At 41.7% G+C, this 17,643-nt stretch overlaps 1 protein-coding gene across 3 annotated transcripts in view; it reads left to right on the top strand.

Moving 5' to 3' along the window:
* DAB1 (DAB adaptor protein 1) overlaps positions 1–17,643 on the top strand; it is a 143,660-nt gene that overhangs the window by 81,533 nt on the left and 44,484 nt on the right. For all 3 annotated transcript variants that reach the window (XM_053985430.1, XM_053985429.1, XM_053985428.1), the window contains 2 exons: positions 5,264–5,403; positions 7,635–7,733. In XM_053985430.1, the coding sequence (XP_053841405.1) occupies positions 5,264–5,403; positions 7,635–7,733 (239 nt within the window). The remainder of the gene's footprint in view (positions 1–5,263; positions 5,404–7,634; positions 7,734–17,643) is intronic.

Raw genomic sequence — 17,643 nt, 5'->3', positions numbered from 1 at the left:
ATGCTGAGTGCGTTGTGGGCAGGACAGAAAGAGCAACAGTGCTCTCACTGCAGCGGGGCTTGGCTTTATTTTATTTTTCTATTTATGAATTACACTCACAGATCCCCTGGGAGGATGAACAGCGTTTGCTCTAAACTTTAGCATATTAATACAGTGTTAGCTTGGTGTTCTGTGGGGCTGAGAGCTGAAATCAAGTGTAATCCTTGGCTTGTACCACGAGTGAGGATAAATGAGGGAACACTGGCTGAAATACACAGCGCCTAGGAAGCAAACCCGGGCTGAGCTGCAGGCTGCAGAGCAGTGTCAGAGCCAGATATCCTGACACAAACACATCTCTCCCTCTTGGTGGCAAAGGCAGGGGATGGTGCTGCCTTGGGTGCAGCTTCCCAAGGAGCCCCAGCACCTGCTGCTGGGTACAGCCCCAGGAGCACCTCTGGAATTCAGCTCGGGCTGCTCCATCCTGGATCTTCCATAACAGCTCCTCTCGCTCTTGGACTGCTTGCCAGTCACCCCTTGGGACTGACTGGACTTGAGGCACGTGGGCTGAGCACTTGGGGTTTGGGTTTGGGGCTGTCTCCAGCTTGCTTGAAGGAGTCTCAATTTAATTAAGGTATAGTGCCTTGAATAAAAATGATTGACTGCATTCCAAACAGGGTTTATGACTTCTGCAGTAGCTTTAGTGAGATGGATAAAGCACCTTAATGCTGATCGTGCTGCTCACCCTCTTTCCATTTCAGATGGGAGTTTGGGAGCACATTGCATCACCCAGCTCTGGGCATTTATTGTTCTCTTAAAAGACTGTGAAAGTCCAAGTGCAGTGTCACAGCTTCGCAGCAAAGGTCGTGTTTTCCTTCTCATGAAGAAGCAGGGGGTCCAGCTGGAGCATACATGGCTCCAGGGTGTGTGGTGACATCCACAAAAGTAGATAAAAATGAAATAATTACTCTTACATTTACATTTTAAGGGCCTCTGAGGACTATAAATCTATACACTGCAAACAAAACTTTCCCTGGATCAAGATCAGCACATTTTCTAATTAAAAGTAATCACCTCTTTAAACTGAATTTGTATGACTTCTTAGTGGGTTTTTAGCTTCTGCATTTTTTCTAATTTTTTGGCATGAGAATCAATTTGATTTTAATTTTGATAACCTTGTTCCATTTTGGATTGTAAATTGCTTGTGTTGAGTTGGGAACAAATGCCTGGGTTACTTCTTATGAAAATCCTTTTGCTTATGAAAAACACTATGAAAGCATTTTAGAGCAAACCGTTGGAAAGCACCCATTGATCTTGAATAGTTTTGACACAGACATTTAATTTAGGATCCTTTTAGAATGGTTCTTCAGAGTTCTTCTGAAGAAGAACTCTGGGGATGTTCCTCCCTGTGCAGGGGGCAGGTGAGCAGCTGCAATGGACATCAGCTGCTTACCCAGAGTGATTTGGCATGGCTGCTGTTCTCTAGTCAAGAATTGCTAAAACAGGATTTCAGGAAATGTGTTGTGGAGAGAGGAGTGGTTGTCATTGAACACGGGCTTCTAATTTTGCTGCAGATCATGGCCTAATAATGATTGCTGATCTCAAGCCTCAGTGTTGCATAAAACCTTCACAGATGACTGTCCCTCTTTGAACCATGGAGATGTTACCTAATCCCAAGATGTGGCTTCACAGTATTGAAATAAAACTCAGCTCTGGCAGTAAGTGCATCCCTGTATCCAGAATAATTTTCCTTCCAGGGGCTGGTACCCATCCAGTGTGGTGGCAGGGATGGCTGGAGAGCCAGGCTTGATGGCAGAGCTCCACTGATAAAAGCAAGAGATGCAAAGGAGCAAAGCTTGACTTTTCCTGTTACATGGAAGGAGAGATTCACTTCCCTGGGCGTGTTCCTGGCACGGGCACAGCCTCTGGTTTAGTGGTTTAATATTCTCACTCCCCCTCCTCTGAAGCCTAGGAAGAATTACAGCCTCGTAATTCAGGCATCTCTTATTTATGCAGTTTCAAATACAGAAAGAACCTCGTTCAAGAGCTGTCATTAAAAACCCCACCCTTTTTTGTTTCAATGATGAGATGTTTATGACAGTCTGGACTATCTACTTTCCAAAGTGTCCAGGGTTCAAATGAAATATCACCCTCCCATAAATCTCACACACCTCATGGGTGCTGTAAAATCAACTGCACTGACAGTGCCACATGGTAATTTCCCAAGCAGGTAGGGAGATTTCAGCACCAAAATTTGGGAATAGGGGTGAATACACATCGGAGGAGATGTGGGTGTGTGCTGAGGAGTGGTGGCCTGCAGATGGCTGGCCCACAATATAGGGCAGCGTGCGTGTGCACTCTGTGTGCTCTGCACGGGACATATGCTCTGGGGTTTCACGGATGAATTTGTAGTCTCCAGCAATTTGCAGCTTCCACCGCGGTTTCAAATATCTACATCATTTTCAGGCTGATGATTTTTCCCAGTCATTTATCCCAGAAGCACTTCATCCTGCTTAATCTGGGTCATAATTGACATGGGACCTGTGCCGAAGCAGACACGGCCGTAAGTTGTGTTTGAGTGGGCTGCTAATGGCAGGGATTTAGTTACGTGCAGTAAAACACAGCAGAGGTTGAAACAAGTATAAATGTTAAAATAACACATGAATGCAGGGTCACAGTCACGACTTGGACCCAGAAAAGACTCTTGAGCACTTGACGTGCTCCTGCTGTCAGCTCACAGCTGCCTTTGGCTCTACCGAAGGCGTGAAGTTGGAAGTTTCGGGTAAGGAAGCTGTTGGAATTGGATCGTAGTTATTGCAAATCAACAGGATGTCTTTGCAAGTGTAAAAGACATATGGAAAAGTCCACTGTTATTGTTGTACTCTGTTTTGTCTCCAGATGTCTTCCCTCCTGCCCTGCTCCAGAGGCTGAAAGTGGGAAATGGTTTTTCATTGTTTCTAGCTGATAGTGCCAACATCTGCCTTGATGTTTCCCTGGGGAATGATATTAGCACTGCTGAGAGTTTCTGATTCATCACTTGTGTCTTATCTGCCTTTTTTTTTTTCTTTTAAATACAAGGTAATGTTAGAGCATGAAGTTTTAGCCCTGCTTAGTTATTTTGAGGGGTGAGAAGAAATCAAGGGAAACACTTGGGTGGCTGCTGGACTATCACAGCAGCACTTCAGAGCTGCCTTATTTTTAAAGGGCTACAAATGAGGCATTAAAACATTGCTCTGAGCTGATGTTTTTCATTGAAAGAAATAGTATTTGTGAGCTCAAACATACTTGAATATCTCAAAATGCTTAAAATAGCTCTGTTTTCTTAATATACATTTAATCCATCATTAGTTCATAGTGCTTTACTCTGAGGGGAAGGGAACCAAATGAATATCTTCCTTTGGAAGTGCTCCTTGCTGGTCATATATGCTCATAATGGTGTTGTAAAGACTTAATTCCGTAGTTAATAACCTAACTGGTTGATGAACTTGATGGGTGTATAAATTAGCAAAGTTAGCCAGTGTTGACTGCTAACGAAGGTGCTTTTAATGGAAATGCAAAACAAAACAGTATTTTTTCCCCAAAGTTTTTTCTGTGCTTCTTCTTATCAATAAACAGCTGTACAGTGTCAATTATATTAATCTTCATGTACTAATAAAATTTATTCTATTAATGATACTATTTTTTTAGTGCTTTAATCTGACTTTTTAAATAGGAATGAGCTCTGGAGAAAGTTTGGGCCAGCATTCTCAAATGTAGACTAAGACTAGATCCTGACCTGTGACTCCTTTGTATCAGACTGTGGTTTTTGGTTCATTCTCTTACATGAGCTGCAAGAATCTGACCAGAGCCCTTACGTGCCAATAGTGTAAATTTTAGCAATGTCTGTCAATGTTTAGGGAGGGGTTTTTTTTGAGAAATCTGTTGGGTCCAAGAAACTGTAAATTGTGTAATATCTCACCGTTCTGCCTGCTTCTTTGTGCTTTGGCTGTTGTTTGTTTGGTTGCAGTTATTTACAGCTCACTCCTGGGTTTTTTTGAGATCCTAGTAAAAAATTCCACAGGCAGCTGCAAAATATATGTTTAATCAATTTTAGGAAGACTGATTCCCTAACTAACATTTTTCTTCCGGCTGAAACACAGTAAAAACTGTTCTGCAGATACTCAGGGAAGGGGGGAAAGTTTTTCTGACAAAGATGTTTCTTTTGTGGGCTGTTGTGGTGTCATAGTGACATGGTTCAGGTAATTTAGGTATGTTGGTGTCATGGTTTAACCTCAGCTGACAACAAAGCACCATGCAGGCACTCACTTCCCCCAGCAGGATGGGGGAAAGAGAATTGGAAGGGTAAAAGTGAAAGAATTTCTGTGTGGAGATAAAAATAGTTTAATAATTTAAATACTTCTACTACTACTACTACTACTACTCCTGTAATGAAAACAAAATAGCAAAAAAAAGAGACAACTAAAACCCAAGCATTTTTATTAAGAAACATATTTTTTGCCTTCTTTTAAGCTTCTCAGGGTGAGCCTGCAAGAGCAGCCTTTGCCAGTTACGTTGTTTCTGTGTATGTTTATGTGCAAAAAGAGTAGAACCAGGAGTTTTAAAGCATCAGTATTCTATAGACAAACAATACAATTTGGTATTTGGTTTTCCACCTTTCAAGTGTTAGTAGTGTAAATATTGCTTAGATTAGTCATTTTACAAGGAAATAGTGGCATGTTAGAGTTTTGTCTGCAAAACGTAGAATTCTCCTGTGTGTTGGGATTGAAAGTACTCATACAGATCACAAGTTTTCACAGAATTCACAGAATCACAAGGTTGGATGGAAGAGACTTTAAAGATCATCAAGTCCAAGCCATGCCCTAACCTCAGCTAAGCCCTGGCACCCAATGCCACATCCAGGCTTTGTTTAAACACGTCCAGGGATGGTGACTCCACCACCTCCCCGGGCAGCCATTCCAGAACTTTATCACTCTTTCCATAAAAAACTTTTTCCTAATATCCAACCTATATTTCCCTTGACTCAGCCTGACACTTCCAGATCCACAAGCTGTGATTCAGGTTTATCTCTTACTTCTGTCCAAACCTAATTTCTGTGCTGGAGATTTTGTACGGCGACAGTTCAAACTCCTTTGGGGTAGCGTGGCCAACAGGTTTCATCGAGTGAGCATTCCCTTCTAATTCCACTGAAATGTTCGGGGTTTGACCTGATTTGCCACTTGGCCGTGTCCCTTCCCTTGTTCCTCTTTGCCCTCCTGTGAGTATCCTCATGCCCACGTTGTCTTTGCAGGTCAGGATCGCAGCGAAGCCACTTTGATAAAGAGGTTCAAAGGTGACGGTGTCCGCTACAAGGCCAAGCTGATCGGGATCGATGAGGTTTCTGCTGCCCGAGGGGACAAGTTATGCCAGGACTCCATGATGAAGCTCAAGGTGCAGTGAAACTTCCCGGTCTTGCAGTCAAATGGAGTGAAATTCAGCTTGAACTTGCACTCGTTCTCCTTTCATGACACTGAGCCTTAGTCTGGTTAATTATGTATTGAAATCAGTCAATTTTGCATGAACTCCTGCCTGGTATTGCTTATCCTGGTTTAATTTTAATACATTATCTCTGAGTTCTGTAGTTACTCCGTGATTGACACCACTGCAATTTGTCCACAAATTACAAACAACACACTGCAAATTGAATAATTTTATTATGCAAAAGGGGAAGTAAATTACTGTGGAGGAAAATGGGATATCAGAGCATTTTCTATGACATTTCTAATCAACTACAGCACTGCCTCTGGCTGTTACCTCCTGTGAGTGATGGGTGTAGGCAGCCAGATTTAGGGGGAACTGGTGTCCTCCTGGAAGGAGAATGTTTTGCACCAGCAATGGAAGGGCTGAAGTGTTGCAAAATCAGACAGTGCACTGAGAGGATGGGGCATGAGAATGTCAAGAGGAGTCCCTGGAGTTTTGGGGATGAAATGAAGCTGTGGCAAAGGCAGATTTGGGTGTAAGATTGGAGCGTAGACACTCTGAGGTACCAGTGGTGTCCAGGGTGGGTTCTCTGGAGCTGACAGACATCTCTCTATGGCCCAGTCTTTCTCAGAGCATGAGAGTTCCTGTAGGAATTTTCTGTCCCTCACCCTGGGACATGTGGAAGAGCTTGAGTCACTGGAAGGAAGGAAGGAGAGCTTGTGTTTTCCTGGAGTGCGCTGTTCACTCTTCACTTCCCATCTCCCCTCTGCATTGCAGAGTTACAAACCAGGTCTAGCAGCAAACCCTCTGCTGCTTTTTCCCTTTTATTTCCCTCCCAGACCTCTCCCCAGCCTAGAGAGCTGATGGGTTTTCCATTGCTGGTTTTTCAGGAGAAGAAATCACTAAATGGTGTCTGGTCATACCAGCCCACAGAGTTCCAGTCCATCCAGGAGGAATGAGTTACTCATTAGGGAAACAGCATGGGGTGACACTCAGCTTGTGGTTCAACAACCTAAAAGCAAGATCTGGGAGATAATTTACAAATCACTTTCATGGCAGGCAAAAATTAATCCGCTCCAAAAGTTGCTCTGTTGGTGTGTCACATCTGCCACAATATTCCTGCCTGATTTAAATGTGTGCTGGGTGTTTCTCATCATTTCATAGCTCCTGGCACTATGGGGAGAGTTGTCACTGTTCTGCTGCACAAACCTTTTTGTCTCTCTCCTCCATAGATTAATATTTCCACATCTCCCAGGTGCCTAATACCTGTTTGCAGGTGGCAAGATTGATCTAAACAGTACCGGGAAATGACTAAAACTGTTAAAGGAAGGGAGTGTTAGAAATTCATTTTTGAGGGCAGAGCATTAATTTCTGGGCTCTGGAAAGGCAGTGTCCCATAACATGAATTTTGAGGCCACCCATAAAGTCTTGGGGTGACTTTTGACATCAGATCCTTGTAATGGCAGCAATGAAGGTCTTAAAACCTAAGTTAGTTGTTAGTGAAACATTGGAATTGCAGAGAACCAGATAAAGTCTAAATATTTCATTTCATTTAGAAGTACAACTGATTATACTTGATCTCAGTTCAGTGTTACTGGTCAGGGCAGGCTCCTGAGAAGGTGGAAACAGAAGTTACTGTTCTAATTCTGCTGTGGGAGAATAATGCATGAGATGGTATCAGCAAGTTCTCTTACAAAGTAGAGGTCTGAGATCCTGAAAAATATTACCCTCAATACCAGAGTGTCACATTACAGGTATAGTTTAATTTTTAGAAGAATATTTTTCATCTAGAAAAACCTCAAGTTGCTTATACTAGATGAGTGTGAAGTGAGCTAAATTCATTGGAATTTTCTGTCCTCTGCTGCTTGCTGGGTTTTTTTTTCCTATTTAATAAATAAATAAATAGAACAGCTTATAGCTGGAAAGAGTGTGCTAGAAATGACCTTCAGCATCCATGAAAACAAATTTCATGGAGGATTAGCTAGTGCTGAGGTTGGAAGTGGGAGCACATTTGAAATGCTCTCTGGGTAGCATAAAGAGATGTGGTACCTTGAAAAAAAGGAGGAATCCAGAAGTAAGGAGGGGGCTGTTCCTGGAAAACCTTTTTGTTTTCCTAGAAAAGTGGTGAATTGTCCACAAGTAAATCTGTGGCACCTGGGAGAGTCATGAAACCCAACTAAAAGTGCTCCTTGTTTCCACAGGGAATTGTTGCTGCGGCTCGATCGAAAGGAGAACATAAACAAAAAGTCTTCTTAACAGTTTCCTTTGGGGGAATCAAAATCTTTGATGAAAAGACAGGGGTAAGTAAAGTTGATTGTGTGGTGGGACAGAGTTGAATCTTCCCCTGGTTCCTTTAGAAGGATTTCCTGGCTGGGCAGTGGGAACTCACTGGTGCAAGTACACATGAAGGATCTCAGAAATTTGATAAAGGGTTATCGCCCCTTACATCACTTGTAGAGTGTAGCTTGTGTATTGTCAGTGATAGAAAAATTACATTTTGTATGGAATGAGAGGTAAGAGATACTGGAAAATTTGAGGTTGTCTCTGTGAAGCAGCAACTTCCCCAGTAGCATCTGGTGGAGGAAGTTGCAGAGACTTTCATGCCTTACACCGTTTCTGCCACAGCAATACCATGTTTGATTTTTTAAAATTGCTCTAAAAGAAGAAACCTAAGCAAAACATTACACTACTTCAAGATAAAGCAACAACACACAAACTGTTTTAATCATAATTAAGAAGATTTTTACAGCGGTTTAAGCTCTGCCTTGAATTTTAAAAAGCTCTTGATTTAATCTTTTGGAAGATTAACTATTTAACACGGTGCCAGAAATAAAACCCTACTGATGATAGATGAAATTATCTTTGCCAGTTAATTTATATTATTAGAAAATCAATGTCATTGAGCTCACTGATACATAATACGAGTAGTTAGTAATGAAAAGCTCATTTGGGATGTGTTGTGTAAAGTATCCATGCAAAAGCTGTGTTTCAGAGGGCACTGCTGGGGTTACAGAAAATAGGAAATGTCAGAATTAGGGCTGTCAGTGCAAATTGCACCCCAGCCACAGTTGCTTTCCTAAGATTAAAGCCTTTTATTGGGGAAATAAAAAAGAGGAAAGAGAAAGTCTATTCCTTTTGCACTTGTTTCTGAATGTTTCTCAAACACTGGAATTTTTGCCTAGAATAAAGAGGGAAAAGAGGCCGTGTTTTAGAAACAAAGGTGTGCTTTATTCCAGCTGCCTCTCCTGCAGCATCCTGCACACTCTCCTGTCTGCAGAAAGTGAGGTGGGGACATGGGAACAGTCCCCTTCATTTCATAGCTCTGACATCCCACACTCTAAATCTGACATAACTATTTCATCCTTATAGTAAACCTGTCACTCACCCACTGAGGCTTAGAATGAAACCCTTAAATCCACCTTGCAGATGTCTGCCCCTGAGCTGCCCGAGTGATGGGCAGGACTATTGAGTTGTCCTTCTTGCAGCAGGGCTGTGACAGAGGCATGTGGGGAGCTTTCCACAGCACTTTGTACATGTTGTTGTCAAAACAGGAGAGTCCTGCTTCCCATGCCAAGGGTTTGGAGCAGAGGTGCGTGAAATCCTCTGCCAGGTCTTCACAGCCACATCCCTTGGGCTTTTTTCCCAGCTTGGGTCTCTCCTTTTTCAAGAGTTTCACACCCTTGTCCCATTCATTCTTAGTCTTTCTCATCCAGCCTATCTCTGCTTTGCCAGCCTAGAGTTGTCATTTCATTCCCATTCCTGCTGGAAAATCCCCAAATCTGGCAAAACTAGGGGTTGTACGGTTGCTGAGCCCAGGTTTTTGGATGGAAAGAAGCTGTAAAGAGCTGGGAAAAGATTATATTTCACTCACACTGATCTTTTAAGTTCCATGTTAAACTTCAGAGTTTATAAAGTTTGGAGTTTGGTGATGACTTTTATGCAGCAGGGAAAAAAAGCAGCCCTTAATAGGGAAGATAACCTGGATAATCTTGCATTTGCTTTCTCCTCCTTTAACAACCCTCTCTGTCCCTCACAATGCTTTTTCCCTTAGTTGTATTTCCATGATTTTGGAATTCCCAAAAGGGTATTTTGGAAAGATTATTTACCTCTCTAGAGTGTCTTTTCTTAACTTCTACCATTGTCTATTGCTGTCACGTCTGCCCCAGCGCCAGTCCCATGTGATAGAAAAGAATAAAAATACTCAGAAAAAAAAAAGTGGGCTTCTTCATGTTGAGTATCTTGTAGGCTGCCATTGGATTTTAATTTATCACAATAAAAAATCAATTTGTAGCTCAAAACTAGCAAATTTTTTTTCAAATTGGCAGTGTCATAGCTGACTTCATACAGATGATTTAGGGGAATTGCTTCATAATTCGTTACAGATGAAGGGCTCTGGTTGGGTTACTGCTGAAAATGATCAGCAGGTTTTTTTTTCTTCCTCTACTTTATAGGTCTCCATAATATGTTCCAGACATAATATTCATCAAAAAGTATTGATTTTAATAATGGTATTATTCCAGGCATCAGGAATTCTGCCCTTTGAGTAAATTTATCCATGAAGGAGATTGAGTTGAAGGTGGAATATCATTTGGAAAGAATATATCTCACCAAGAAAAATACAAGAAGGATTTTGCTGTGAGTTTGCACTGTAGATGCAGCACAATATGGTTCATCTACAGCACTGCAATAGAAATAATAACAGTCCTTTCTTATATTCCATCATTCCATGCCAGGGATTACACTAAAGAGGTCCCTTCATTCCACTTTCCAAGTACTTGTCAGTGTATTTAGAACATGACAGCAAAAAATTGTATTTAATATGACTAACAGGATGTTCTCCTGTTGTGTCTATGCCAAAAATTGTCATTACACATGGGGTTTGAGACCCTATTAATCTTATAAATGCACCTTTTTTTCAGCTGTCAGATGTTTTCCATCTATCCCATTTGCTTTCTCCAGATTATGTTTGCTAAATAAATACCTTACCTAAAGGATACACATTTTCTTTTGGTTTTTATTGTAAAAAAACCTACCATAATTATTTCTGAACACAAGACTTTCTCTACCCAATGCCACTTGAGAGATTTCCTTCTTGCATATTACAAGAAAATAAATTTTTTACTGTTTATTCTGTCATATCCATCTTGGTTAGACCTCAATGCTGCAATATATTGTGAATTTATTTTATGGGAGTTCTTTTATATTTTCAAAAGCTTGATCTTCAGAGGGCAAAACCACAAATAATTGCGTTGTGTTATTTAATATTCTCCCTTTCTGCGGAATGCAGTGATTGGTGATTTGCTAATAAAGCAACCAAAGCCATGAGTGCGCATGTGGAAGGAAATGCAGATTTTGTGGAGGCCCAGCACTGCTGGTTGGCTGTTCCTGAGTGTTGTTTTGTTAATCACACACATCAGGCCATCTCCCCGTGATAGCTCAGTGATGCTTCATTAGACGTGCGTGACTAATCTGGGCTCTGTAAAGAGCCTGTAATTGTCTCATTGTTTATTTATGTGGCCATAAATCTCTGTTTACTTGCAGGTTCCTTTCCAAAAATGTCTTTGAAACTAATAATTAAACCCCCCGAAATGCTTGGGAAAAGATTTCCTTCCACCTCCATGCAGTGAGGCGTGCTTTTAAACTCTTGTTGTCTCTAATTTCAAAATGCTGTCGACTTCAATGGCAAGCCCCTAAACTGTGAAAAAGAAATGAGATAAAAGCAAGAAATTACTATTTGGCTCTAAGCAACGAATTATTTCTGTTAAAGTAAAATTTTGTATCAGCTCGTGGATGTGCAGATTGCCAGAATATGCTGTAAAATTTAGCTCTCTATGAGGTATTGTATAGCTAAATTATTTATCTGGATTCCTCCACTGGCCAAAAAGCAGGGTAAATCAGTGTCAGTATCTTGTTTATTTATGGGAAATACCCTAAACAGATGGATTGTAACCCAATTGATGAAGATGACATCTCACCAAATTTTACCTCTTTTGTAGCACCCCCAAACTGAGTTTCATTTGCATTGCCTGTTCTCTTTCAGAGATGTTGGCCCATATCCTTATTGAAATAAAGCTCTTGGGCCCAGTCTGTGGGATTGTAGCATTTCTAGGAGTGCTCTGGTGGGGTTTTGGTACTTATTGCACAGAAGTATTGCAGTGTGTTACTCGTATTTCATGAATTTGATCTGTAGCCATTTTCTTCAGGCTGACAGTGTGAAACCCAGGAAGGAAAACCGTGTGTGTAAATACATTTATTTCATTTTGACTTTCTATTCTTGTTATCTATCAGTTCCTCCAGCCTTCATTATCTTTGCTGAGGATTTGATTTTATTTTAATATCTTTGAGGGTTTACCTGCCTGAAGTGGTGTTACTCAGTGCCCTTTTCCATGTAAGGGCAACCAGACCTTATCTGTAGCATTCTACTAAAAAAAACAAATTCATTTGTCTCCTCATGCTGGCCACAGAACTGGTGTGATGGTGCTTCTGCTTTAAATCTTAATGACATCCAAATAAATAATATTTATTTGTGTGGTTGGCTGGTTATAATCCTGTTGTCCCCAGGATTAACTGAGATCATGTCATGCCTCTGAAATGTTCCAACCAATGTTTTGGATGCCAACATGCTGCCCATCTTCCTGAACTTCTAAGCTGTCTTGACCTTACAGTGCAGATTTCTCGAGTTGCTTCTACAGAAGCATTTTCCAGCATGTTCTGAGGCTTTATCAGGTTTGAGCTGATAACCCCTGGGTTTGCTGCTCTTCCCTGTGCAATGTGAGTGATGGTGTTAATTATGCTGATAGATTGCTAACAGGACAGCTAAACTTGGCTGAAAGAGAATTTTAGCAAGATTAAAATTCTCACTGTTGGCAGAAGAGGCCTCGTTTAAAATGTACCAAAGGTACCTCTTGACTTTGCTGGAAATCTGTTGGTTCTGGCATCCCTGACCAGAAATCGAGGTACAATCATGGATCTGCAGTTATTCCTTGAAGCACATGTGCTGGAGCAGATGAAATGTCAAACTGTCAGAGTCTCTTTCACTGAGCGTCTCTGAGGCTTTAAAAATAGAAATAAAAGAAGGAATTAATTTATTCTGCTCTCTCTTCGCTCCGCAGTGAGCAGGAGAGATGGGGTGGGGAGTTCACCGAGTTTGGTGTTTGCCAGAGGGTGGGATTGGCCAGGAGGATGCTGGTGGTCCCTGCCTGGGGCTCCCATGGTGGGTTTTGTCCCCTTCATGTCTTTGAAACTTCCCAAAGTTCCTCTCTCTGGCTGATCTCAGGTGCAGCCCTGTGTGAGCATCTCACCCCATCCACTGATTCCACACAAAGTCCTCTCACCTGATCTCCATGACTCTTGTCTCTGGATTTTACCTCTTTTCCTAGATCCTCTCCTGCACAGTTTTCATCTGGGATTTCCTGTGTGCTCTCTGTCCTTGATTGTCCTTGATCTCTTTTTTTTTTTTTTTTTTCTCTTCTGTACTTTTTGCCAGAGTTATTTCATTTGCAAACATAAATTTGGTTGCTGTGTTGAACCAAGTGATGCCAGCTCTCTCTTCTGCTCCAATCTCGATCTGTCTCTCCATCCCTCTCTTTGCATGTTTAGCCAACAGCTCAGGCTCAGTGAGGCCAAACCAGGCCTTCTAATCCTGACTCCCAGAGGTCTCTCTCTGACCTCCTTTTTGGAGAGCTGAGCAAAATACCAGCATCATCTCTTATTCAGCCCTGTCAGTTCAGCAGCCTGTTTGACTAGTGATGTGTTTGGATTGCCACACCCAGGGTAGCTGCAGGTCTTGCAGAATTCTTCTCACCTGCTCTGAAGTACAGCATTTGCTCTCACACTGAGAGTTAAAACCCAGTCCTGCCTCTCTTCATCTCGTGTCTCAATTGTTATCCCTTTCTTTGTCCTTGACAAATTTGACTTTTATTTTTGAAATCCATTGTGACTGCCAGGATTGCTGCCTCAGCTTATTCTTTTGATCATGTCACACTTCCCTTTGCATTCCTGGGCTGAATCTGCCTTCTCTCTTTTATCAGCCCATTGCTGAATTGTTTTTTTCTGGGCTCTTCATGGCTGCCTTTATTCATCATCAGCTTTTGAGGAGTCAATCCATGGTACCAATTTTCACCATTCATTTATTCAGTTTTCTTAATAAATGACTCCCAGATCCCTTCCTACCCTACCCATCATCTTTTAGAGGAATTCTTTACACATATTCATGCAGTGTGTCCTTATTTTTTCCTTAAAATATTCCCATGCTACAAACTTGTTTTGAACCTGATGATGCTGAGGAGCTGCTGCATTCCTGCATCCCAGAGATGTGCCAAAGGGCATCTGGCCTTTAGCTCTCAAAGGTTGCAATTTAAATATAAATATAAAGTTGCTGGCATTATCCTTTTAATTCTTTCTTTATTTATTTTTTTAATCAGTATTATCTATTTATAGGAACTTCTTCTGTAAGAAATGTTTGATCTTGGACCATGCTGAGGACTTGTAAGGGCTGCAGTATGAAAAATATTACATAATAACAATACAGAGCAATAACTGTAAAACAACAAAGACAAGTTTTGCACATAGAGTTGAAAATGGTGACATTTGGGGCCTTTCTTTGTGCACTGTCCACAGCTTCTGCCTGCAGAAGATCCCTCTGAGCTGCCTGGGATTCTTACCCTGCTCCTTGACACTTTCCATCTTTCTGCTTGTAAATATGACCAGTAAAACATGGCATTTACTGTTCTACATGCAATAAATGTGTCTAATTAGAATATGGCAGAGGAGAGGACTTAAACATCTGCATATGATTCTTAAAAGGTATTTATAGACCCCGGTACTTCAGAAGGGAAACAATAACACATTTCATGCACATGTGGCAGCTAGCAAAATGTAAATGTCAGAAGAACCTACTTCCTTAATTACATCCCTTATTGACTATTGTAATTCATTCATTATTGGCCTTCCAAACTGGGCCCTGGGCAGTTTGGATGGTTCACAGTGCTCCACAGGGACTTTTAATAGCCACAAGCTCGTGGAATTCTGTGCTTTAGATGCTCAGTTTGCTGTGTGGGGGTTTTAAAAGCTTTAGGTATCATGGCAGTTTTGTTACTGTGGAAAAAAAGAACCCAAAAGGCAAAATGTGGGTGTGATTGTGCATATTGTGAAGTCTTGGGGATCTAGAGGTTTGATTTGAGGGCTGAAATTTCTCTGCCTTTCACCTAGAAAGGGGAAAAGCTCAGATCTAGAGCTGAGTCCAGCCTATTGTAGTCAGGATATGCAGAAACTGCCTCGTGAGAATTCTGACCCTAATGGGCATGAAGATAAAATAAAGCTATTCCAGACACATTATCCAAACTGGAATAATTTGTGCAATTTTGTTGCAGCTGTATTTTTATTTTAGTGTGAAAAAAGTAAAAAGTTGATTGCTTTCAAAAAGGCAGAAAATGAGATTTTATGAGTTCAGTGATAGTCTTATTTGGCTTCCTGATGTTTAATCCAAGCACCCCAGGATTGAGTTAAGAAAGGGAAGTGCTGCTTACATGCATTCTGCATTATGGTATGGAGAATCTCACTGTTATATAGTTATAACAGTGATAAATAACACTTCCAAACAGTAAATATTAGGAATATTAATGTATTCCCAGTTACCATTTGGCTTCCATTGCATATAGGGGTGGGTACTCTGTCTATGGAGCTGTTGTAGTAAAAATTACTATGCCAACACTTCTGGTTTTTACTAATTTCAATGTTTGGTATGCTTAACCAGAATTTGGGGTGGATTTTGCTAAGAAGTTGAAAGTCAGTATATTTGTTGTTCTGAATCCTGTTATATAGTGGAGCTGCAAAGCATCTCTTCCCTATTGTCCCATGGCAGAAAACTCAAAGTATTCAGTTATACTGGGATTTTTTTTTTTGCCTGTATTCACTACTCTTTTGTGATCCAGGTAAATGAATCTCCAGCAGAGCCACATTGCTTTTTCTCCAGCTGCAATTTTATCTTATAAGAAGAGCACCCAACACACAGAGGTGCAAGTCCTGGTGTTTTTAAGCCAGGTTAATGCATCACACAGTAGAAGAAAATTTCAGGCCCATTTTCAGCACACCTGGAATTACAATGGCAGGATTTCAGACTGCTTGGGAAAGGATTTAGCAAGAGAAGTGCTGACATAATAATAGCACAGGCAGCTGAGATGCTCTGAAACCTCCCTGGAGAGCAGTGGGGGACATTCAGCAGGTGCCAGAACAGAAAGTTACATCCCCCTTTGAAATCCACTCTTTTTTTTTTTCTTGGAGTTAGCTGGGAAGCATTACACCCCAGGAGTGCTGGTGATTTTCCTTCCCCTATTCAGAGCATTTTTATCTGGTGGGCTGCTCTGCAATTTTGTGTTTGCCCTGGTAGGAGCAATAGCACTGTCACTGCTCCTGAATTCCTGTGCTGCCTCGTGGGCTCTCCTATTGTGGGGGCAGATGGAAGGGGGGCAGGTGTCCTTCACTGTCAAGGATAATTAGGGAGGGAAACTACAGGAAAGGATTGCTTTTAAATTTACATGGAGTTTGCAGGATGATAGTAATAGATACTTATTGGAAGTAAAGTCATTGGGTGATGTTCTGCCTTCAGGAACATCAAAAGCACTGTTCACTCTGATAGTCCATGGGGATGAATAAACACCTTTTTTATCCCTCTTGGTTTATGTAATAAGTTCCCTGTGGAAGGAGAAGAGGAAAGGCCACTGCCACTGGATGCCAAACACAAATACCTGCTTTCATCCCTCTCCTTCAGGTGAATAAGCCATCAATTTCACATAACAGAAGATCTTTGCTTAGTACAGAAACAACTGCTCGTGAAAGTTGTCTTCCCAAATGAGATCCCTGTACTGCTGACCTTTCTGGTGGGTGCTCTGTGTGCTCAGCAAGTGGCAGCCCATGTGGCAGGGGAGCCCAGGGGCTGGAACAGCATCTCCCGTGGTGCTCCCAGCACGTGGTGGCAATTGTGGAATTACAGCACTGCCTCTTGTGTCCCTAAACTGTAGCATCCTCCCTCTCTCTGCTGTTAATACTTCCTAATCCTTTGTGGTTCCCATCCTCATTCCACATCCTTGTCCTCCCAGTGAAGCAGGCAGCAGCATTCCTGCTGGCTTTAAAGGCAGCACTGTGAATAGGTGAGGCAGAACACTAATTAGTTTGAGTGCCCTGACATTTAAAGCAAATAAGAAATCTGGGTATCTAAAAATATTGCATATGGCTCCCAGCCCTGGCTCTGCATAGCTCAAAGTACTTCTTCTTTCCTTTTTAGATAGTCAAAATATGGATTTGAATCCATTTTTTTGATTATGTCCTTGCTTTTAAAAAGGCTGAGTTGGTTTATAAAAGGTTTTATGTGCAGCTTTCTGCGATCTTTAATTAGCCAAATGCTTTCCTGTGAGTGATACAGGAATTTGGAAGTATTTTAAAGTGTAAGGCAACTGTGAGCATAACCTGTGCATGCACAAGGCTCAGTGCTGAGCAGTGCTGGGAATGCAGAAATGACTAAGTTCAGGTTTGATGGGGAGAAGAGAAGACATGCTGTGTGCAGGAGCTGCAGAGGGGCAAGAGTGAAAGGAGTTAGTAGGAACCAAGGCAGCATCCACGGCTGTGAAAGGCTTTGCTGCCTGCATTTCAGTAAAAGGTGAGGGCAGTACTGCCAGGGAGCTTTTCTGAAAGGCAGATCCTGTGTGTGACACCCGTGGCCAGGACTGAAAAGCAAGGCAGGGAGAGAGAAGAGCCAGCAGAGTTGATCTGTGCTCTCAGCTGCGTGGCCAGGCCTGCTGTGGAGAGTTAATCAAAGTTTGCTTTTGGAGATTTCAATTAGCAGCAGAAGACTAAAACCAAACATTCATCCTGCTTTACATGAAAATGAGCAGGGAAGAAACAACTCCGGGCATTACAATGTGCAAATGGGAGCTGTAGAGATTGCTGTTGAAAGGTGCCAGGGCAGAGCTTAAAAACAGTCTTCGCTGCCTGAGTTGAAACACAGAACTCTTGGAACATGATGTGCCAAGCCCCTGCCAAGGGCAGCTTCAGGAATTCCTACCTTGGGATAATGCAAGGGGAAAAGAAAAAGAAAATAGAGCAAAAAATTACCTGCAAGTTCTTTATTCTGCTTTAGAGTCTCTTTGAGGTTTGCCTTTTACATTTTATTTTATTCTTATCTTAGGGCTCAAGTACTGCACACACACTTGTCAT

Source organism: Vidua macroura, chromosome 9, assembly GCF_024509145.1.
Source record: "Vidua macroura isolate BioBank_ID:100142 chromosome 9, ASM2450914v1, whole genome shotgun sequence".
Taxonomy (NCBI): domain Eukaryota; kingdom Metazoa; phylum Chordata; class Aves; order Passeriformes; family Viduidae; genus Vidua; species Vidua macroura.
Note: the sequence above shows the minus strand (reverse complement) of the source record. Positions and strands in the feature narration are given on the sequence as shown.